At 40.9% G+C, this 24,451-nt stretch overlaps 1 protein-coding gene across 1 annotated transcript in view; it reads right to left on the bottom strand.

Annotated features, from left to right (window-relative positions):
* LOC121882342 (beta/gamma crystallin domain-containing protein 1-like) overlaps positions 1-24,451 on the bottom strand; it is a 26,896-nt gene extending 2,445 nt beyond the window's left edge. The window contains exons 1-19 of the mRNA XM_042390537.1: positions 24,327-24,451; positions 20,502-21,925; positions 16,436-19,979; positions 15,419-15,598; positions 14,417-14,455; positions 13,466-13,584; positions 12,341-12,497; positions 11,930-12,069; positions 10,213-10,339; positions 8,990-9,025; positions 7,801-7,943; positions 7,473-7,596; positions 6,426-6,571; positions 4,931-5,057; positions 4,157-4,186; positions 3,904-4,016; positions 3,534-3,666; positions 1,835-1,974; positions 317-440 (exon numbers count right to left, since the gene is read on the bottom strand). Coding sequence (XP_042246471.1) covers positions 317-440; positions 1,835-1,974; positions 3,534-3,666; positions 3,904-4,016; positions 4,157-4,186; positions 4,931-5,057; positions 6,426-6,571; positions 7,473-7,596; positions 7,801-7,943; positions 8,990-9,025; positions 10,213-10,339; positions 11,930-12,069; positions 12,341-12,497; positions 13,466-13,584; positions 14,417-14,455; positions 15,419-15,598; positions 16,436-19,979; positions 20,502-21,925; positions 24,327-24,329 — 6,849 coding nt within the window. The 5' untranslated portion in view covers positions 24,330-24,451. The remainder of the gene's footprint in view (positions 1-316; positions 441-1,834; positions 1,975-3,533; positions 3,667-3,903; positions 4,017-4,156; positions 4,187-4,930; positions 5,058-6,425; positions 6,572-7,472; positions 7,597-7,800; positions 7,944-8,989; positions 9,026-10,212; positions 10,340-11,929; positions 12,070-12,340; positions 12,498-13,465; positions 13,585-14,416; positions 14,456-15,418; positions 15,599-16,435; positions 19,980-20,501; positions 21,926-24,326) is intronic.

The raw sequence follows: 24,451 nt of genomic DNA, 5'->3' as shown, positions 1-24,451 counted from the left end.
ATGATAACAATGACAAAATTTGCTATAATAAGCAGGCTGTTGAGGCGTGCACTGTGTAGCTTTCAGTCATCTTGTATCCATCAATTACAGCTGTTTTTTTTAATGAATACTGTTGGATAGTGTAATTATGGGCATTTGTTTTTGTTGTTTTCAGTTGAGTCACCCTGGTGCAGTTTTAATTGTTAGAACTGACCGTAGATCAAAGTAGATGAGGTGAACAGGTACAAAACATTTAGAGGTGTAAAAATAAAATGTGTACTTCCACCTTTGTGGAGTACTGATTTTTAAATACAGGAAACACTGTGGTACTTCATACCTGTAGAAGAGGGCGGAGGGATCCAATTTTCTTCCAATTGCTGATCTGATGCCAGTCATGTACCTCACCAGGTTTCAGCAAAATCTGAGCACCTCGATAGTTGACTCCCTCATATAGTACCCACCTGGTAATAAAGGAAACACAGCCAAGTTTCAACAGCTGCAATCAACCAACTCCACTTCATCATCAGTTCCTCTCTTTAAGCACTTTAACTGGCCTTATGTTATGTGCTGCCAGTTGAATCGTGCTTACAACAGTTATTATATTTGGGCTGTTCATGTATTATTTCTTCATTTTGGCAGTCTGCATGGACATGTAGCTGAAAGTCTAGACAAGAAGTGTGGCTGAGACATGCCTTTCATATTTTTCTTTCTTTCGTTACACTGCTCTCTCATGCGAATGTTGGTTCCTGTAAAATTAATATGCCGCCATTTTGGCCAGGAGATTTCAACCTCATGAGGGCATCCTGGTTAAGTAAAGGCCAAATGAAAAATAAAATACAATGTGCACTTTTACAGAGTCAAAAAAAGTGACGTCTGTAATTAGAAATCAGTGGCATATGCATATACCCGCACCTGTCAGGGTTCACTACCATGAATACATTTTCAGCCTCTGAGAAACAGAGTTTACAGTATTTACTAATATCCATTTGCCTTGTGATTTATGATGCTATAAACTCAACCTATGTAGTGTTTTATGCTGGTTGGAAGCCAATTTTCTTTTGAAATATAGCCTGAAATGTTCTTGATTTCACGCACCTCGCCAAAGACAATCTTCTAAAATGTGCTGAGCCACACAGCCATCCAATTTTCTCAGTGATGCTGAACTTTGCTTTTAACTCCGGCCTCAATGGTTCTGTTCTTTGGCTGATTGCCTGTCTCCCCTGTAGTAGGAATGTGCCACTCCAGAGGCAGCTCTGGCACACTGTGAGCCCTTTATTTTATCAGCATGGGCTCACACCTAGAGTCTGAATCTCACACATCAGCAGCAGGTTTCCATCATCGCTCAATCTGTCAGTATTGTCATACTGCATGATAAGATGTGCTGACCCTGCATTCTGCATCTAATGTATTTGAATCTGTGAAACAACCATGCAGGCTCCAAACTGCTGCACCTAAAAAACACTCCAGTGAGCCATCTTCACATGTTTGTCACAGTGACCAACGTGGATCTAATACTGTTTGTACAAATGTAAAGATAACCATCGCCAATTCAAAAGAACACCAAGCCACTTATGTAGAGAGACAACATTGATTTTGCTCCTTTTACTATCTCTAGAGAGGCTAAGAGGCTTCTGAACAATATGTCTGTGAAAAATAAAGGATATTTTTCTGTTGCACATGTTCCTGACAGAAAAAAATGTCTTTGACAGCACAGTGGGTTTAGTCCACAGTAGATACACACACATATATTCACACAGGCTGTTATGCATGAACCTGTCAAACTCACACTAAGAGGAGAACTTGGGGGACGGCTGAGTAACTGCTTTACATTCCGACATAGCCAGTCTATACTCACATGCCTCCCTCCACGAGCACGGACTGGACTCTGCCACAGCCTCCAGCCAGCTGAAGGTTGACTGATCCGTCTGTCAGAACCACCCTCTTTCCCCGGAGGCCATAGCGCTCAAAAAGAGTGATGGATGGCAGTGAAAACTCCTGTCGAGGTGGAGAGAAAGAGGGAGAAGGTATATTAAGGAATGGAGTGGGTGGAGAGCTGCAGGTCATGTAGGTTGAAATTAAGGTTATTGTGAGGTTACCATGGAAACGGACACACTCACACCTTTGTGCTTGCTGGCATACTGTAGATCATAAATGTCAAGATGAAATGAAAAATGCCTTTTTAACCCTTTTAGATCGCATCCCCCGGTCAGATTGTGAACATATTTAACAATATATGCCAAAAAAATCCATTTATTTGTATTCTTATATCAAAATCCAATCATGTTTTCTTCCTGTAAAACAAAATATGACGTGTGCATACATAGGCTTGAACCAACCAATTTCAACCAATAATATCATGACATCCACCCATCAATGAATCCTCAACTTTTATCGGCACAGAGCTAAGATTCATTGTGACACATTATTCAAATCAAATTCCTCCCAACGTTACTGTCTCTCCTATTTCACTCGGAAATAATTCACGACACGGAAGTTAGATACTCTCGAAATGCTGTTTCATCTCGAGTTTAGTAGCGACTCAATACAGATACACTGGATGGTATAGTTTTTCCCTTCAGCTGAGTTGTTATGTAGAGGACAATGACAGGTAACAGATACTTTCAGAAAAGGTGACACAGGTTTGATATACTTTCTCACACTGAGTGCTGTTTGTCAGTAACCATGCTGCTCATACAACTTTGGCAAGAATATCTTTTTGAAATAAACTTGTAAAATCTTTTATATTCATGTTTTTCAGTTGCTTATAAACAAACTACCAAACTTAAAATATATGTAAAGCACGTTGAAGTGCCCTTGTGTATGACAGCTGTAGTATAATGTATGAATAATATTTTTAACATTAACCATACTATTTCCACTACTGTACACATAGTTTACACATAGCCACTTCCAGTGGCTCTCAATGCACTCTCAATGTCAAATTCCTTGTTTGTTCAAACCTATTTGGCCAAAAAAGCTGATTCTGGTAATTTAGCCTTGCTTTTCCTAAAAAAATACCTGGTTGGATGAGTTGGATAAGTTGAATCTTTCAGTGCTTTGCCTGTAGGTCGCTAGCACTATGCAGAACCTGTATTTTAGACGCTAAATTCTCCACTATGTTCACCATCTAGTCGCTAACTGTCTGCTTTTTGTTGCTGGGCAGATAGCGTACATAAAATTGCAGATTGTAAAATGAAGACAATAAGCTGAAAGATGCTAAAACACTCCGTAGAGCTCAGGGGAACTGCAGAGTTGGGTGATAAATCTTTGTGGGTATGTCAGTGTCCCCTGTCACATTATACATAGTCATTTGATCCATTGATACTAATATTAGAATAGCCTTATATCCAGATTAACGTTCAAAGAAATCTGACTGTTCAACAATGTAATAATTCCTTGAAAAAATTGTTTCAGTTTGTTTCAATGTCCAATTTAATCATGAATGTCTAAACATAAGAAATAGTTTTAGGCAGAGCATCCCCGAAAGTTGGTGGGTGTATAAGAATTAAAATAAAGAATTAAATAGTAGTAATTAAAAATAGTTAAGAACTTACAAAGCCAACAGGCTGTAATGACAGGATGGAGGAACTTGCATTGACACAGCCCATCGCTCTCAGGTCTGGGTAATTTCCCACTTCTAACACGTACATCCTGTCGGTGAAGTCCTGGCCCTCAAATGCCAGCCAGCTGAAAGTAATTCACATGAATATAGGACGTTTTTAGTAAGTGGAGCAGTGACAGCCTGTAGAAGATCCTGAGTCTTACTTTTGTAACAGATCACCTTTGGCAAATCCAAAAGGGCATATTCCTTAAAATATGTTTTTAAGGGTGGGACAAATTGTTTCAGATAACTATGATTCAATTTATACCTCACAACAACAACCCCAGAGTGATGTTTTGCCCATAGAGTACAGCATTACTCACCTGCCCGCCAGAACCTTGCAGGAAGCCACAGAGAAGCCTTCCTGCAGGGAGGTCACACTGTCCTCCAGAGCGAGGACAGAGCCTTGAAAACCTGGATCAGAGAAAAGCTGCACCTGAGGACACACAAAGCCAAACAATAACCCTGAGTCATCCACTCTGTGTCCCACGCACACTTCATCAGGTAAGAAAAACAATCTCTCAGCAAGATTAGACGTGTTTTTTTTTGTTTTTTTTTAAATTTGCCATCACCTACCTTAAACTTGGCTGCATTCTCGAAATCATCCTGAAATGAAACAACAGCTTAATGAGACTCATAAACACACTATGAACCACTACAGGAAGCAATACAAATTTTCTGTCATTCCTGTATCAGAAAAACCACAGCAGAGGTTACTTGTGTGCTCATGTTGCTTAAAGACACTTTAAAGTGGTTAGGAAAGATAATTCCAAACAACATTATTTTCTTTCTTTATAATTTAAACAGTTTCAAGAAATGAAACTGTTTAACTGTGTAACTTGGAGGCAGAAACTTGTTTAGGATTTTTGAGTGCAGCAGCAACTCCACATCAGACTTTGCATGGAATTGGTGCCTGTTTGTCATCATCTGGTTTGGAACACACATTGCACAGATCAATTTACTCTGGTAATCTACTGTATAAAGGTTTGTCTGTCCAACCAGAGATTCCTGCTCTCCCTCTCAAATTATGATTTGGTCACAAGCATGAGTGTAGTGACTGATCACATGCAAAACCCCTTGTTAGCCAGACTGGAACTATCAGGGGAAGTGAAAATACAGAAAAATTGCAAAATTATAAATGAAACCAGAAAACACAATTGATGCTATCATCTGCAATTAATTGTGCTGCTCAATCGAGCACGCTGCTGTTGCCATGATTAGACAGAAAATATCTGTTACATGATCTGTCTGTTTAATAACTGACGATCTGTCTGTTTAATAACTGGGCAATTTTTTTCTCCCAAGCAAAACAAGTTGATTTAATATCTTTGTCTGAGTCACTGCTCTTACCAGCACAATAGGCATCGCTGAGGCAATCCTGGGCTGTAGCGCCCCCCAGTCCTCTGGGCTTCCATACAGGCCTTTTTCCAGGATGTAGCACTCACCACAAAAGCCAGGCTCCTCAAACACAACCCAGCTAAGAAAGAAAACAGAGGAGGAGGAACATAATCGCCCTTTAATTTCAGAATTGACTGTGACATTTCAGAATTGTGTTTTATCTTTTCTTTTTCATGTTATCTTAATTCATGGAGAAACACAGTCTGTGATGCACCCACACTAGTTACCAAAGAAAAGCACAATAATCACAGTGCAACACACACAGTCAAAGTCTTATTCATTTATCATGTATGTCAACAACTCTTGGTCAGGGTCCAATTTGATAAAAGCCACCCACATGAAAGTATCTCAACAGTTATGTACTGTATGTACTTTCTTGGCAAATGTGGCGTGTCTTGGGTAGCAGTGTGTGTTATTGTGTATGGTTGAGTTCTTTCTGCTTGTAATACAGACGGGGGCTGTATTTACATTTGTGGGCCTCTGTGTATCCTAACGTGCAGGACAACAAACAAGTCTCTCGGAGCAACGCTGAGCCAACACACTGAGCCAATCAGAGGCTCGGAAAGACGGCAGCACGACATGGGCGAGGCTCTGCGATATAATAACAGGCTACCAGCACAGCCAGAAAAACCCTTCGATGCTGTGAGAGTCCTGCCTCCTAAAAAGCAGGACGAAATGTTCCACTCTACATTATTCACCATTTTGTTAGTTTCTCCCTTGAGGTAGCAGTAATCAGCACTACATGTTCTGCATTTCATTATTCTGATTTCCTTCTGGTTTTGTTTACTGCTGCATTTCTTTTCAGCTGATAATAGCACAAGGAAAATCTAACAAAAATAGAAACAGCTAGGGAGCACAGCCACATTTTAAGTAATCCACTGGCATTTTAGTTGGATATCTTACCATTCCCGTAGTGTGTACAGAAGATTAGATAAAGCCCTTAACAGGAGCACACTCTTTGTTAACGATTTTTTAGCGTCAAGGAACACCTCTTCCACACCCTGCATTTATTTCACGTTTATTCTCGTTCCCGAAAGGGTGTGACACCAAGACCAACTTACAGTGAGAGGAAGTGGGGTGTGGCAGACTAAACATCAGTGAACTAGGTAATATGTCTCGACCTGTCAGCATGGGTGGGGCAGCCTTACTGCTATGCACCTGAGCTGCAAGAAACGGCAATAAACTGCACAAAAAACAATCACTGGAACTGTAGCTTCAGCTGATTATCAGGTTGAAACATAGGAATGCATCTTAAAGCATGCACTGTATGTTTTTGTTTGTCAGTGGCAGCTGCAAAGGATTGCAGAGGAATTCCAATAAGCATAGACCCAAATTACTTCAGCAAGAGAGGTAATAATACTGTGAACTCATATAACCTTTCATTTCCCATTACCGCTCATGTAGCAGTGAAGGTTACATAGGGTAAAGTAAGATACTTGTAACTTACACACCACCCATGACGTCAATAGACTGCGTCCTCATGCCATAACCTGTGTCATCCATGTTAATAATAGGCACTCTCACGTCAATGCTGACTCCCAGCTCGCCGAAATCTTTGTCGCTGAACATTTTGAGATGTGGAGACATGAAATCCTGTAGCAGGAAGGAAACCATTAGTTAAAAATCTGACGAGCAGCACTCCAAGCTACATCACAAATTAACATACAAACATGGGAGTAGGCCCTATGAAATCCGTATTTCTTCCCAATTTCTGTGTTTTCTGTTTTAACTTTTCTGAATCCTTGATTTAAGCACATCAGAAAGAGTGTCTAATCATGTGGTGGATGAATAAAATTTCAACAATTCAATAAGAAAGTATTCAAAATTTAGTCATACATTGAAGGAAATGAATATATACCATTGGATTTGTAATGATGCAACACAGCATTGCACTATTTTAGAAAATGCTTCGATACACAGTACACTCAGACATTAGCATGAAGAGGTGAAACAGGCATGTAAACGTTATGGCCTGAAGTAAATAATTATTGGTAAAACAAGGTTCATAGTTTGGATATTGCTCTGCTCTAAATTTAGCTGTTGGTGTCAAATTCCTCAGTTTTTTGGATGACTTAGCCATCTCAAAGGGCCTCTTCAACATGAATGTTTGTGTGTGTGTGGAGGAGGAGCTGAACCCTGCTCACAGTGAAACACAGACACAGACAGCAGAGGACAGAAGCTGCAGCAACATGCCCTAAATGAGACCAAAAAGTAGTAGAGACTCTCAGCATAAAATGCTTAGGTCTTGGAGGGAAAACCCCGATTTTTATAAACTGCATCCACATTTTGGCAAATTCCACAATATAACATGTTTTGCAGTTGATCCCATTTTTATTATCAACTATTTACTAGTTTGTTATGAATCAATTCTGCAATAAAGACTTTTCCGCTCAGAGTTTTCTCTGGCATTTAATATAGATTATTTGGATCTACACACTAAAAATAGTCTGTGTTTCAGTGGAATATATATATATTTTCCTAGTGCAATACTCACAGACAGTATTGGTCGCAGTGACAGCAGCTGCTCTGAGCCTCCCCAGTCATTGCAGTCCAGGTACTCTCCTTCCTCCAAGATATACTGCTGGCCCTCAAACCCTGGTTGGCTGTAGCCCACCCAGCTGGATGGAAAGAAGATGTTGCAGAGATGTTGCTGGTTAGAGCTGCATTTGTAAATCAGGACTGCATTACGTAACCTCAAAATCACCATCTGGCAGTAAAGTTATTCATGGATAAACTTTGCTGCAAGCCAAGATTACCACCTAAATCGATCCTGTGCAAGCAAAGAGAATGAAACATGATGCAATAGAAGAAAGGAAACTCACAGTCCTCCGATGATCTTTATGGAGCCCACAGACGTCAGCTTCTTTGGCTCAAGGTTTGCTCCTTCACTCTCACAAAAACTGAAAATGTCACTGTCGATTTCCAGACAGGTGCCCTCAAAGCCAGGCTTCTCATACACCACAGCCTGTAGCACAGAAAGAAAAAGGCTAATATGAAACTTGACTCATCATTCACATAGAAAGAGTAGATAAGCTGGTATTTAAGTTGTGTTTTTGATTTTTTTAATCTTTGTTCTTTCTCTATTTTTGCTCAAATTCACTTAATTAAAGGACCAGTGTGTAGGATTTTGAGGCATCTAGCGGTGAGATTGCAGATTGCAACCAACTGAATACCCCTCCCCTCACCCTCCCCTTCCAAGGGTGTAGGTGGCCGCGAAATGCATGAAAAACGTGAAAGTCCCTCTCTAGAGCCAGTGTTTGGTTTGTCCTTTCTGGGCTACTGTAGAAACATTGCGGTGCAACATGGCAGCCACCATGGAAGAGGACCTGCTTATGTAGAAATAAAGGGCTCGTTCTAAGCTAACAAAAACACAACGATTCTTATTTTAAGGTGATTATACACTAACTAAAACATGCTTATGAATATTACATTCCATTTCTGCCGAGTCCGTTCCACTAGATGCCACTAAATTCTACACACTACTCCTTTAAGTTCTTTTATTCACAGAATGAGAGTTGTTGACATTGAGTAATGTTTTATTTATTGATGAATAAACAGTAGAGCATCTTACTGCACTTCAGCATGAACATAAATCATGACCTTCAATAAAAAATCTATCACTGGATACTTTTGTTGAACATTTGTGAGCACAATTGTGAATGTGAGCAAGTAAGGGGTTTTCACCTTGTATGATTGTTGTTACTTAATAATCTTACAAGTACAACATGATGGGTTTAGAAAAAGCTTGGTAAAATGCACTGTGTTTTACAGTGGAGATTTCTTGACCTCACATCTATTTTTTAGCTTGAAGTAAGATAAACATAGCACTGAGCAGAAAAATCCTCTTAAGAATGCAATGCACAATGCCAACAGACCTTTTATAAAACATGTTTTCCCCTTAATAAGGGGCACAACACTCACAGTTTTACACTGATTATAATCACAGTACATAACTTAATACTATACAAATTAAGTAAAATAAAACCACAGAACTGCATATATTAGCCATACCTTGACTTCATTGGGATTCTCCACTTTATAACCACCCTGGAAGAAAGACAACATCAGCATCAGCAATCGGAAAAAAAGCCATTATTTATTTTTTTCTCAGAAATAATGAAAATTCTGTTTGACAGGGAGAAAAGAAAATTAACACACACTGACCTGAACTTCTGTCCCTGTGGGTAACTAATTACTGCTAATTTTCACATTGACTGCCTTTACGCAGAGTGCCAGACAGACTCAGAGGGTATTTACATTAAGAAACAATACATTACAAAGTCACCATAGTGAGTCATTTTTAAAACTGATAAGAAAAGCATGTTCATGAAAGCTATATGTATTCATTCTACATGTTACTTTGCAGGCACAAATTTACTGAATATGATAAAGAAAGAACTGTGTGACCCTGCAAGTGGCTCTAAGGCAGTACTTCTATAGAGCAAAAAGCTAATTCTTATCATGCTAACATGCTCACAATTACAATGTTAACATGCTGATGTCCTCCCCAGGAAAAAAAAAGTAATTTAAAACAGATTTCCTGCATTTCTACACCACCTAACCTCTTGGATTAAGTCAAGAAACAGCCACCTGCACTAATCTAGATTAGTTGGGTTGATTAAGAAAACCAAGAATGCATCAAGAACAGTATATAATTGTGTGGATCAGGACAGGAAATGATTATTAGAAGAATGGCTATTTCATATTTAAATTTTATTCATAAAAACATTATGTAGCCTAAAATGGCAGTAGGTTACCTAAAAACCTATTATTAGGAATTGCGAGAAAGTTTCAGAGCTACAGAGATACAGAGCATCACTGTAACCATAGTAACTATCTCTCACTCCTGCCTGTGTGCGCACGGCATGAGAGAAGAGGGAGAGACGTTGACTGAGATTACTCTGAGCTGCATGCATGGGAATACATTACAATATAATAGATTTGTGTATATTTCTTGCTTTCCCTTTGGTGGTCTAAATAACTCCCTGCTGCATGGTGCTGCTGTTACGATGTGCTGCTCTGTCTTGTCTATCTGTGCGCTGTCAGTGTCCTCTTTTCGCGCCACAACATTATCAGTTGTGAATTTGTATTTCACTGTGTGAGAAAAATGGACGTGCATCAGAGCGTGTGAAAAGTGTCAGTTGCGTGAGTTTCACGGTCAGTGCGTGAGAGTTGACAGCCCTGGAATAGCTGTTGAAGTCTACATTATGATGTTGTAGAGAAATGCTACAAACCATTTTAAGCGGTCTGAGAGATCCTACAAATGGTGATGGGAAGCCCCAGGTCTCAGGGTAAGGGTACACTCCTGTTTCCAGCACAGCTAGCATGCCCTGGAACCCTACATCACTGAACACCAGCCACCTGAAGGAAGGAAAAACACCCACGTAGCATTTTAATTAAGCATTAAGCCAAAAGGTCCCTCCACATTATGCCTCTGTATGGTTTTAAAACCAACTTTGTGTCATGACCTTCTGTGTTGTGTTGGTTTTGTAAAACAGTGACAAGATAGAGAACTACAAACTCACTGATGCTTGTTTTTCCCACATAGAAATCAACATCTATTGTTTCCCTCAGAACACAGACAAACAGAATTGATGATTTGCGCTCAGTACATTAAGCATTATTAAATCAAGGCAGTGTTTTAATTGGGTGTTTTATATTTATTTCAGATATGAGTCATGCAGCTGGGGCTGAGAACAAAAGCTAATTGTTGTATAATAAAATATCTTGGGAATGGCATGCTTCAATTCAAAGCCTTTTTCTTCACAATTCATTTTTAGCACGGGCAGCCTCTGCTGGAACTATGCCCCTACCTCTGGCATTTTGAGCCATTATGCAGAGCAACACAATGACTTATACTGATCACCAGATGTGAGCCGCGTGCAAAGAAAATAAACCCAGCTCATTCAGTCAGTGGTGTGGAAGTGATACCAAGAAGTGATACTGACCTCATGGTGCTGAAATATATACAATCAGAGAAGCCAATGAGTCACTCTGCTCAGTGAACTGAACTGAGTCACGTGCATACAGTAAATTTGTTTATCAGAAAACTACATCTGCTCAACAGTTGCTCCGCTTGTCGCAGAACACCGTAGGAGGAGCTACTACTGAGATAGAATAATTTTGTAACTGTGCAGAGATGAGCTGGCATCTGACAGCAACTAGTTGAAGCTTATGTAGAAATTTAAGGAACGCTGAAACATTTTACAGAAGGTTTATACCAAAGGTGCCAAGGTAAACCTACAGAAATAGCTGTGGGAAAGAGGCCTGCTGTCATTAACTTCCTTCAGGGGTAGGGCACAAAATGTCCTGAATGCCTACACCTCTCACGTGGAAAAACATTCTCCCCTTTGCCAAATTCTCTCCACACCTTTGTCTGTTTCTCACTCTACATGTATTCTCCACCTCTTCACTCTGCTTTCCAAGTGCCCCCCGCCCAATCTGTCTCTTTTTTAACATGCAGCAGCAGGACAGACATTCCTGAGCAGGCAAGTGAGTGAGAGTCAAACCAAAGACAAAGATGAACACGTAGTAGAAATAATCATTATCTCTCAGCTATTTGTCAAAGCCAAACACTGAGAGCATACCATTAAAAAGACAGCACAGAATGCAAGATTTCCAAAGTCTACTCTCCTGGTGGGTAAGCCAGTCATTAGCAATCCAAAAATCACTGCAGAGAACTGGGATTGTCTCATTATCTGCACTTTACGCTTTGATGCAGCGAAGCAAAGACAGCTTCTCCTTTCTTAAGCGCCTGTGGCTTAAATGTATTGTATTTCAAATAATATCTAATCTCCAGATAACTACCACTCTGATCAATCACAATAAGAAGACAATGTGTCTAGTTAATGATTTGATTTTGTCAGCGTGTTCGTTATTGTCATGCACGCTTCACCACAGGTCCATCACAGGGATGTGAATGATTGCTTTTGCTGAAACAGCCATACTTACACCCCAGAGTGAACTTGAATGGAAGCAGTGCTCAGCGGGATGCCAAATGAACCCGTCTCTATTGCGTCGTCATGGTACGGTGTTACTCTGCCGTGTCCCTCTGGTTCAGTAAACAGATCAATATGGGGGATATTGTAATCCTACAGAGAAAGGGAAACAAACACAGCAATTATCAGTAGTGGCCCAAACTGGTCCTTAAATCATTCCTTGCAATGCAACCAAGCGGGATCTCAACTAAGCAGAGTCTATTTCACATTTATTATTTTCTGCTCTGAATGTGCCTGGACTGAATATCAATAAAGCAATATCACATTTTAGCTACACTTCAGAGGGCCATGGGAGGTGATGATTATGTATATTGAGACATGAAAGGGTAAATGAGGTCAAAGTATTTAACCAGTGTGCACTCACAGAGACAGCAAGTCGAATAGAGCCAATCAGCATTGGCAGGTTGTTGTGTGGCTCTGTCTCCAGCCCAGACTCTGCCCACTCATTTGTCAATTCTGTGCCCCCCTCCTCCAAGGCAATGGAGCGTCCCTGGAAGTCAGGCTTCTCGTATAGTACCCAACTGTAGTGAAAACAAAAACATGTTTTCATATGGCAGAAACACAGGATTATATGTTGAAAAAAAGAAAAAAAGGATCAGAATAAAAGCATCTAGAAATGTGTTTTAAAGCAATACTTTGACTTTTTGAGATATACGCTTATTTGCTTTCCTGCTGAAAGTTAGACAAGGAAATTGATAGTTAGCTTAGTTTAGCATAAAGACTGATAACAGTGAGAAACAGTGAGCAAAATCAACAAAATCTGCCTATGAGCACCTCTAGAACTCCCTAATTAGCACATTGTATCTTGTTTGTTTAATATGTCCAAAAAATGGAAGTGTAAAAATGTCAATTTGTGGTTTCACTTCCTGAAGTCCCCACTGGTTACCTCAGGATGTTTCTGCACTGGATTTTGTTACCTTTGGACAGAGCCAGGCCAGCTGTTTTCCCCTGTTTGTCTTTACGCTAGGTTAAGCTAATGGGCTGCTGTCTGTAGCAATACATGTACCAGACAGATAGGACAGTAATATTGATCTTCTCTACTAACTCTCAGCAAGAAAGCAAATAAGCATAGTTCCCAAAATATCCAACACTTTCTTTAAATATCAGCCAAGAAAAAAAAGTAGGTCATTAATTCATGACAACATAATAACAGACTGTAGAAAGTGAGTGTGTATGTAAAATGTCCTCCGGGGGCCTTAACAGGCAACACTGGCATCCCAGAACCACTTCACACTAATTAGAACTACACTTCAGGAGCACCCCGGTAGCCAAAAGGTTACTGCACATGCTATATAACTGCAAAGTCCTTGGTTCGACTCAAGCTTGGGACCTTTGCATGTCATACCCATCTCCCCTTGTTTCCTGACTACTTCGCCACTATCAGCTCTCCATTAAAGGCCAAAATTGCCCAAAAAACATATCTTAAAAAAAGAACTACACTTCAGATTATCTTTCCATCCTCTAAAAGTTTTAGTTGAATATTACTTACCATCCTCTAATGACCTTCACAGATATGAGAGGTGAGAGCCGCATAGACGTAGCATCTGCTATATCCCTGCAAATATCATAAGATTGCCCACAGAACTGAGCTTTCTCGAACAACACCATCTGTGTAGAGACATGAAGGGCAGTGTTGCAACAAATCAACACATTGACCATGAAGAGAAATAATCAATGGCAAAATGCATTACTCCATCACATTAAATCGTGATTTACCGAGTGGTGGGAAGGACCTAATAGCATGGGGCTTTCTTTCATTACTCTGTTATGCTACAGTAAAAGCATATTTATGATCCTCTAAACTGAAAAGCAGGCACACCATTACTTGAACCATCGGGGACATACTGTTAATGTAATGCACCACTTTAATATAATAGTTCAATTTTTTTATAGACCAACAGAATATTGAAGTTTGTGAATAATGAACTACTGGCTAAAAACTGGCTACAGTGGACTCTGTTGTCAATATTACTCTTACTTTTACTTAGCCCAAATCAATAACTCTAAAATACATTGTAAAATCCAAAATCTTCTCATGTAATGTGCTTTCTGTTAATGCCAGTTGTTACTGTGGATTCCCAGCACAGCTAAAGCTGGAGGTTGACTGAATTACAACAATGTGTAGGCAAAACAATGTAGTGAAATACTGTATGTTGTGTGCTCAGGGAATAGCCCTCTCTCTTGCAACAACTACTATATGAGCAATTAAGTTCGACAATAATGAAGTGCCACAAGTTCTTGCACTGCATTGACAGCACTGAATTCCACGACTGTAATCACATCCAGCTGTGCAATTGCCCTAGACTGTTTTTTTTATTCTTTGTTTACCCCTAAGAACAACATATGAAAAGCAGATGTTTCCAGAGAACAGACTTGTCTGTCCAGATTCCTCTCTCCATCTTGTTTCTATTGTACGTAGGCAAAGCTGTGCCAACTGTACCTTTCCAGGGCGCTTGTGAAATCCTCTGGCAGTTCTTATCTGGAATGCAAAAACACAGAATTATCATTGCGATAAAGACTGTGGAGCATGGCAAATATCTATGAAGAGCTAGAGAAGCTAATCTGCATTTCTTTGTGCAGCAGCTCTGTGGATAATAATTGTCCTGACCTTTCAGTTCACTTCCAGGAACACAGTGGGTCCATGAAGACTACACTGTTTTAACTGTTCTTAGTCAACTACTACACTAAGAGGAATACCCGGCTGAAGAAACATGTGTCTTTATACAGCATACTTGCACTGGCAGCTACAAATTACAGTGAAAAATGTCAACTGCAGCAACCATCTTGTTACATCAAGTCATGACAGGTCTAATCACTGATTAGTTTATCAACAGAAAATGAATCACCAGTAAATTTGATAGTAGTTGATTAATCATTTTATGTCATCTTTTAAGCAAAAATGGTTTTCTTACTCCTCTTTTAAAGTAAATGAATAATTTGGGGATTTGAACTGTTGGTGGACAAAATAAGCGATTTGAACATGTCAGCTTGGGCTTTGGCAAATTGTGATGAGTAATTTATTTATTTGACCTATTATATCAGCAGATTAATCAATAATGCAAATGATTTTGAGTCACAGACTTAAACACAGCATAGTTATTTTTTTATCTGCCCAAATGACATCAAAGGGACAAGCCAGGCAAAAGATCCACTGTTAGTTTCAATAGAGAACCTTTCCTATTAATGATGATACCTCATACCAGAATGCTAATAAGATGTAAAAAAAAACAAACAAAACTGAATATTTCCATAAAAAACGTTTGTCGTGCAGCTTTAATGGAAGCTGCACCACACACTGGATATAAATAGTTTCCACCTGCCAGTGCAGCAAGCAGGTGTGTTTGCCAGAAAGTCTAAGCTGTTGAAAGGTGAGATGTACAGCTTTAATTTGTAATACTAAACGATTAGTTATGCTTTTACAGTATGCATGCAGCACACTTACATTATTACTAAGTATCCCCTGTGGCTGAGCCGGAGGCTGTTTAATCTCAGGGAGTGTCGGGTTTGTGGTTGGAGGAATCCCAGGAAAAGATGAAGGCACAGCATCAGGAAACACCAGACCTAGTTTTACATGCAGGTCTGCTTCAACTACAGGGACTGGAGTTGTCATTTTTCCAGTAACCTGATGCATAAACAGAAAAGTGTAAGTGGTGAAAGTTGTACATTCTGTTCCTTAAAGAATAGGTTCACAATTTTTCAAGTCTATCTTACAGTCTGGTGCCCATATAAACATTGAAACAGGTTTTGCTCGGTGTAACATTCCTCCTGCTCATACTGACCATTAGAAGATCCCCTCCAGATGTGCTTACAATGTAGGTGCAGGGAGACAAAATCCACAATCCTCGTTATAAGCAAAAATGTATTCAAGAGTTTATGTGAAGATAATATGAGGCTTCAACTGGAATTTGTACTAAAAAGACAGTAACTTTGGAAGATATTTACTTGGTTTGACTAACTGAGACCACTGAAGCCTCATATTATCTTCACATAAACTTTTAAATACATTTTTGCACATGCACTTTTTTGCATATGTCCCCCATCTCTTATATTAAAAGTACATTATGAAGGGATCTTCTAATGGCCAGTAGAAACAGAAGGAATGATTACAGCAAGAAATAACACGTGTCAATGTTCATTTGGGCATCTGACTATTGTTTTAGAAAACTTGAAAAATTGTGAACCTACCCCTTAAGTCAGAAAATATTGTAATTGCATTTATAGTGATTTAGAAACATGTTTAAACAGAGAACAAAGCTGTATGAGTAGTTTTCATTGGACAGTTTAAACACTGATTGCTGATATAATTGGTCAATAGCTTTGCTTAACTTCAACTTGTCTTTGCTTGCAGGAGGTATTTTACTTGTTAGGCTCTGATTACATGGAAATCTCTTTGTTGTAAGGACTTGATTAACATTTAAATCATTTTTAGTTGGGGAAAATAGCATACAGAAAAACTGACCTCGGTGTTGGCTTGATCCTGTCCTTGTATGCTCTGCACTGGTTTCGCTGGTTCTCGGGGGAGGTACTTCTCTAAATAGTCTGGCAGTTTGATGTTGTTGAAGGAGGGAAGTGGAGGAACTGAGTCACTGACCACAGCCTCCACGGCCTGGGCTTCCTCTCTGTCGCCCGGGGCAAGGCTCTGCTTGGACAGTGTGTTTTTGAGTGGAGCTGTGGCAGTTGGGCTTGGCAGGGGTGGCTGGGATAAAAGTGTAGGGCTGGGCAGGGGGCCTTCGCTGGGTGACGCATCCCCAGATTTAGTGCCTTCTGCCTGCGTTTGAGCTCCATTTCTCTTCCCTCTGCTGGAGCTGGTGAGACTGCTGAAGACACAGCTCCCCTCCAAGCGAGACTTCACTTTAAAATGCTCATCTCTCTCTTCCTTAACATCCTCCTCATCCTTGACAGGGCTCTTGTCCTTGAGGCGAGAGTGGGTGTCCAAGCTATTAAGCAATATACTCCTGTCTGCTAAACTAGCCCTGACAGGCCTTAGACCTGTTTTCGTATCTGAGCTTTGGAGCTTGTCAAATAGGTTTGTGGATGTGTCTAAGACGAAATTATTCTTCCTCAAGCCAAACTTAAACTCCTCAAGGTCAAATGTCTTCTCAAAGTGGTCTTCCTTGATGGCTGGCATCGCAAAGGCGGGCTGAGGTGGCCGGAGGTGGTTGTGTTTACGTGGCGGGAGGGAGAAGGGAGCACAAAGCTTCTTGATTTTCTCAACAAACTCCTCATCATCTAGCTCACCGGAAGTGTCAAGAAGATTGCTCTCACTTCCAGAGGAACTCAATTTGGGGGCCATGACTTTAAGTTTCCGTTTGGGAAAGTCCACATCCAGCCAACTAGAAGGGGCATCTTGCCGTATTGCTGAATCATCTCTGCTTAGTCCCCGTGGCAAATTGAGCTTCTTCATGGACGAACACTGCATTGAGTCTGGGATCAGCTTATTAGCCTTTGAGGACGGGGGCGCTTTTACAGTTTGATTTGGTTTGTTATTGACTGGTTCCTTTTTCACTGTGCAGAGCTGTGGATGTGGGGAGATACCACCATTAGCAGCAGGTGAAAGTTCAGTCGCTGGCATATTTAATGTTTTCTCAGCTGTCTTCTCCATCATTTTAACTGTGGAGCTAGAAGCAGCACTGTCTGGAGAACTCTGTGGTTTGGTTTCTGTGCCCTTGAATGACGTGATATCACTTATACTTGTATTTTTTAATTCCTCACACTGTGGGCGGCTAGGCGCTGGTTTCATCTCATCTGCTGAGATTTGGACTTTTGAGTCCATTGATTTGTCAACTGATCTTTTATTCCCATCATCCTGGCTTGTTACCTTGCTGCTCACTGACTTAGAGACAGAAATAGAAGTGGGCTCTTTAACAGATGAGCCCTTCTCTGCAATATTGTCAGTCTGTGCAGTTATCAGCCCTGGAGTGTCATTAGCGACCTTTATGGTCACTTCCTCAATTGCTGTAGTTGCTTTGGTAATAGGCTTTGAGCTGGAGAACTCAGCATCATTAGCTCCATGTGTATGTGAGTCATCAGCTGAATTCTCTGTTTTTTCCACAAATACAGAATTAGGCTGTGGTTCGGCTGCAATCACCACTGGCTCTGTGTCTGTTCCAGAGCTTTCTGTAGACGTTGTTTGCAACACAGGCGCATTTGTAGCCTTCTCCCTCTTCAAAGTCTGCCTATCACTCATGGTTCTAGCCTCATCAGCCTGGTTGACGGCACAAACAGCAGTGTTTTCTGGATGTGAAGTCACCGTCTGAATGACATGTTGTGTTTGAGTGTGGAGGTCTGACGATCCAACTGTCTTGTCTGAGGGCTGAGAAGCTGGTTTTGTTTGGTTGGCCTCTGGTTTTGTTATGCTTCTAACAGGCTGTGCTTCCCCCTTTCTTGCAGCATTTTTTTTCTGATCATCCCTAGCAACACTTCCTTCTGTCCCTGAGATACCTTGTCCACTGTGTGAAACCTTGCCCTTTGTTGTATTTTCATCTGAAGGCAAGAGCTGCTGAGGTTCTTCTTTGTCTTTGTTCTCACTCTGATTTGTTTTTCCCCTCTCTGCCTTTTTCAGTTTCTCCAAATCTTTACCCTCAGTCTGATTTATTGGTTCTGTGTTGCTGTTTTGTTGTTGCCGTGGTTGCCCTATGTCTTTTTTACTAGAATTCGTTGCTTTTACTTTACTTTTTGACTCAGATTGCATTGAGAATTCTTTATCTATTTTGGTGGCTTCAGCTAGCGGGTTTTGCTCCACTGAAGGAGTCTTCTCAATAAGTCGTTCAACCGAAGGTGAGGGGGAGGAGGCTGATGTTTCTCTGCTGTCCTTGGAGACATTTTTTCTCTCTTGTGTGAATGAGAGGCTGTTTCCCCCTGCATTTTCCTCTTGGTGTAAAATAACAGGAACCTGGTCAATAGGTTTCTTTGTTCCTCTGCCACAAGGAGCAGTATCAGGTCCATCTTTCTTGACAGATGGTTCAGGTAATCCCTCCTGTCTGTTGACTGGTTTGTCAATGTTGTCCTTTTTAGATGAAGAATCTAACTGTTTTTTCTGTTTGCCTAATACCTCTGGTCCCTTTTTAATTGCTTGCTGTTTGGTATCAGAAACATGCTGTTTATCTGATGTATTTTTTTCTATTTTATCAGCTCGTAATGAGACTTTTTCTGTAAAATGTTTGGAGGCTGAAGCAGTCTCCTCTGTATCATCCACGTGATGTATGTCAGTGAACTCTTGCTTACTAGTAAAGTGGTCTGACTTGTTTTCACTGTTGGGGCTGAGGGGACTGGCTGGTTCTCTGCTTTTTCTTCTTTTAGAGCGGGAGCCTGCTCTGCTAGAGCCTTTGACCTGTGGGCTTACATTATTAGTCAGTTCTGCAGAATCACCTGTCCCTTTAGCTGGAGCATCTGATTCAACACTGTTAGGTTTTGTACCCTGGTCTGCTGTTTTTGAGGTCTCTGTGTGCTTTACTTTGGAGTCTATACGTTGTTCTTTAGTAATGGAAATCTTTACCCCCCTATCAGTGGTATCTCGTCCATCTGGTTTTAATGTTGTCTCTGACATTGCTATTGTCGCTATCTGCTCTTTAGTATCCTGTTTACCCTGACTCTCCAGTTCTGGCGACTTTGATGCAGCAACTGTCGCAGACGAGGTGGATTTTTGAGACATTCCTGTCATGGTTGGCTTTTGAGGTAGTGCTGCTTTCTCTGCTGTTACAGATGCCTCGAAAAGGTTCTTCACTCGCTCCTTGATCGTCATCGGTTTCTCCGTGACAGGTGATGCAGATCTGGAGCCCGCAGTGCCGCAGCGTTCAGCTGATCTGGACCTTTGATCTGACAACACAAGGTCTTTTTTCAGCCTCTCAGTGGCTTTCCTGACTGGAGAGACATCGGCACTCCTTGGGCTTTGAAAGGTCTGCTTGCGGCCCCCCATCGCCTGGCGCTCAAAGAGGCTGATCTTATCTCCAATCCTGCCAACGGCTGGCTTAGGCTCCTCATCAAGTTTCTTCAGGTCTTGTAGTCTGTGTGTGGTAGGTAAAAGTTGAAACATAAATTATATATTCTGCGAAAATAAACAAGTAGATTTGAAGTAGATTTTAATGAATGTATGTGTAATGTATTAAACTGGCAAAAGTTAGTTTTATATTTGGGTGATTTGTTAAATCTAATCTGACCTATATTTTAATCTGATCTGTACTTTACAGTGTGAGTCTTGAAGCATAGGGCTGTACTTTGAGTTCTGACTCATATATTTGTTTCACTGTGGATACACGCCTGTGATGTTCCACCCATAGCACATTCCCTGTTTTGACACCAATGTCATGTTAGACAAAAGCTAAACAGGTAGGTTAAAATGTTGTCTGACATTGGAAGTACACTAGTTGTAGCATGTAACATTCATTCCTAACAAACAAGCTATTTTAAATACATTATTGGAAGGCTTTGCTGTATACACTTCAGTTTGTGAAAATGTCATTGTCATTGTTTCATTCATTCCCAAATCACAAACAGTTCTCTTACTATATTATAAGGTGAACACTTACCTTGCGTGAATCTCTGTTTTGGTCTTATCCTTTGCTTCATTTTTAGTAATCTTTAACGCTGCCTTAAAATCCAGGTCATCTTCAGCTGAACTCTGCTCAGCATTAAAAGGCACGTGCTTTGAAAAAAGCTTCACCTCACTCCGAGAAACCTTCATACTCCTGCGTTTGGACTCTGGTGTCTCTGTCTTCCTTTCCACTTTGTAAAAGCTGTCATCGTCCTCCATGTCTGCACCCCCCTCAACCACACATGCCCGAGTGGCTAAAATGACTGAGTTTGAGTCCTGGAAGTTGGCCAAATGCTTGGCTGAGTCAGGGCAGGAAGTCTTACTTTCCACTCCCCCAGGTGAGACCTGAGAGGTGGGGTTGGGCTTGGTGGAGGAGTTTACAGGCGACTCTCCCATGTGAATTGGACTTTTGCCCTGAGGACTGTTCACTGAGTTATCTGATGTAGGGCATCCCTCTGACACAGGTTGGGCATTGGAAGGTATTTGTTCCTGGGGGCTGCTCCCTCCATCTCCCTGAGAGTTCTTCCTGCATTTCTTTCTGGCTGCATTTTTTCGCCCCATGCTGTCTGCCTCTGTTTGTTCTTGATAAGGTTCAGGCTCTAACTGCAAGTCTTTGGGTGATTTCAGTGACACTCCCTCTACAGCACTGTAATAATTCAGTGCCCCAACAGCAGGCCTCACATTTAGCCTTTTGTTCTCTGTACTTGTTGAACTTAAGCTCTTTGATGAATCAAAACTTGGTGATGACTTTGCCTTAGGTAGAACTTGTAGGTTTTTCTTGATTTTGGTGCGAACCACTTCCTGCCCAGCACAGGTGTCTTGGCCACGGTGAATCACACTGGTCTCCTCCAGGTACACATGGAGCCTCCTGCCTGCCTGGGCGTGTGCTTGTTTCTGGGCCTCAGGCTGGGTGTGGGCCTGATCTGACTCCCATACCACTCCTTGCTCAGAGCAGGAAGACAGATGTGTCAGATGACTGGCATTCTCAGAATTCCCGCTCACCGAAGTACCGTTGCTGCTCTCCTCCCTCTCCTTGCCCTGCCCTATTCTCTTCCTTCTACACACCACAGACTCCTCCTCTTTTGGACCTCCTTCTCCTGTCTCACTGCTGCTCACAACGAAGCCGTCTCTGTGGGCAGACTGCGTGGCGTCCTCCTCTTCACAGAGGAAAATCTCTCTGTGGAGACCCAGAGAATTGGGATTGGAGCTGTGTTCCTTCTCCTCCTCCCACTGCTGTTCCCTTGCCTGCCGTCTCACAGGCTCCTCACTCTCCCCTTCTGCCTCTAACTTGACAGCCTGATCACTAGTTGGGAAGGCATTTTCATTAGGATTCTTTGAACTCTTTCCCTTCCATGGAGAGAACCAGCTCCCGATTCGGCCCAAGACCCCAGTACTTGGCTGCTCCTCGGGGTTCTCGGACTAAAGCAAAGCAGAGAAATAACTCACTTAAATGTCTGCTTACATGTGAAACAGTAGTTAATAAACATGCATTTCAAATGAACATATGCAAACTTTTAAGTAGTTACATGTGGCAGCACAAATATCATCAATTGTCTATGAACAAAGGAAGGGAGTGCAGGTTTATGATCCGAAGTAAATATAAGTAGGGATTGTTTGTCCATAGACCTTTTTTTAGTATGGCCATGCATCTCTCAGCATAGCAAAGGCATGCAGGAGTGCTTATAACCTGAAAGCTTACCGTAGGAAATACCATATCATTCAGACTCTTTATGTAGGTTGTGAACATGATTTTGGTTTAGAACTTAAACTCCTACAGAGCATAGAACAAAAACAAAATCATTCCACCAGGATAAACAACGGAAAGTGTGAAAAAGCAGAAAATGTTCATTTAAAAAAAAGATATTCTGCCTTAGCAAAGTGATAGATCCATCCATAACTGTAACTGAGAGCAATCAGTTTTGGCAGTAATTTCAAGATCAACTTACCCTTAATTAGACTTAGAAGAAAACTTTTCTCCCCCCCTCCAACAGAAACACGGCTGCCAGTGTGTACAGCTTGTGTTTTGCACTAAGGTGCATGTCTAACTGACAAACATGTTGTGTTTAGTCCTCCTTGCATCCAATGAAGCATCCACAACGATAGAAGTGCGGTAGACTGTGACATCGGAGCTTTGAGTGCTGTTGAAGTTCTGCCCCTCCAGCGGAGCGCACGGAGCCCGCTGGTAGAATGATGCCTTCAAGTACTCCTCGTAAACTTCTAACACCAGTGTCGCTATGAAGCCGGTTGGACAACAAGTGAATTTTCCCACGTCAGCCACAAAACCGCAACATATTCTGGTACTAGCCAACATATTTTGTTGTCACCTCCAGCATTTCTTAAGCTTTCACTTTAACTGGGTGTTGTTTCTGTGGTGTCACTGGCTCAATGATAATTTTGATCGACCTGTTGTCCTGTATAAACACTTAAAATGGGGTTGTTCTGTTTACTGTTGTCAATTTTTGCCATTATAGCAGGGAAATATAGTTTAAATGTGTCGATTAATTATTTTTGTGAATGATAAATGCTTAAAGGAACAAAAGTGCTTCATGCAGATATCATATAGCTTTCTTCCATCTTCAACAACTTTTAGTTCCCAGTAGTCACTTAACAGCATGCAATATATATGCTACTCATATATGTCTTATTTCAAAGAAAAAATATAGTTGGCGTAGGCCTATGTGCACGCCAAGTAAAGAAAGTGCTCCTTTAGATACATATCTATTATATGTTCTAATGAGTGTCTCGGTGTCTCTGGATAAATATTATTGCAGTCAACCTGTTCTACTTTAGAAACGGAGCACCATAGCTTCACTGCACCGTAGCAGGAGAATAAAAGACAAGAACTGGTTTGACATTACCTGTTGCATTTAATGAATAACTTTACACCTATTGCAATTTAACCAATGTAACACACAGAAAAAATAAATGGGACAACGGAATAATACTAATCATTACACAGCATGCTACATGCTATTTGATACACCTCGGCCAAGTGAGTACAAATGCTGTCTTGTAATGGGTTAAGGAAAGTGAAAATAATAACCACCTTCCTTGAGTATTTAAAATTCCGAAGTTTATTGTGCAGCACCTGAAGGCAGCAGGAGGCCGTGTCCAAACAAAGTTTTCCAGGGGAAATGACGCATTGGTTGTGTGGGTTTCAGAGCCTGTTGAATTTAGTATTTTGGTTTTCCAAATCTGCGGCCCCTGTTTCACTTGGCGGGCAGCTCAAGTCAGTCTTTCCGTGCTGCTTGGTCGAGGAAATTAACCCTTTAACTGCTTGTGTCTATACTTGTTTGAATTTTAAGAAAATAAAATAAAATAAAGGAACTGAGCCATGTCGTGACATGTCATTTCAATGTTGCAGTTTTTTCTTTCTTTTTTTTTTTTTTTTTTTTTTTTTTTTACTTTTTTTAATTTGACACAATCCACCCTGCCTGAAGGTGTGGGAGCGCTCCTGTTTATTCTTGTTTGAAAAAAAAAAAACATACCCTACTGTAGGTCTTGGTTATTATTTTAGACAATAATTCAGTTTAACCTTTTACAGGCTAATGATTTACAACGTGTTTTTCTATGTTTGTGTGTTTGAAAGTAGCTTACAGTCTCAAATGTTTACAGCCTAATAAAACGATAATTTATAAGGTTAATTAATAAGGTTAATTTTTTACAAAGGACCCACGTCAATTCTGAAGGTCAAACCAGTATCTACATGAACTGTAGCTCCATACCCTGTTAACTAGCCAGTCTAGTCCTCAAATAGTCTCAACCAAGAGGCTCTAGTTCATTTCCTTACAAGTCAGAGACAGAGAGAGCGTGATCTTACCATGTTTACTGTGTTCTCCTGCCTTCTCGGCTGTCTTGGGAATACCCGGTAAAATGCAGCCCGCTGCAAAAGCCCTCATGAGAATGAAGCCTTTCAATGTGCCACCGCCTCTCTGAGGTAACTTG

Source organism: Thunnus maccoyii, chromosome 17, assembly GCF_910596095.1.
Source record: "Thunnus maccoyii chromosome 17, fThuMac1.1, whole genome shotgun sequence".
In the NCBI taxonomy this organism is placed as follows: Eukaryota; Metazoa; Chordata; class Actinopteri; order Scombriformes; family Scombridae; genus Thunnus; species Thunnus maccoyii.
This window is presented reverse-complemented; position numbering and strand designations above follow the sequence as displayed.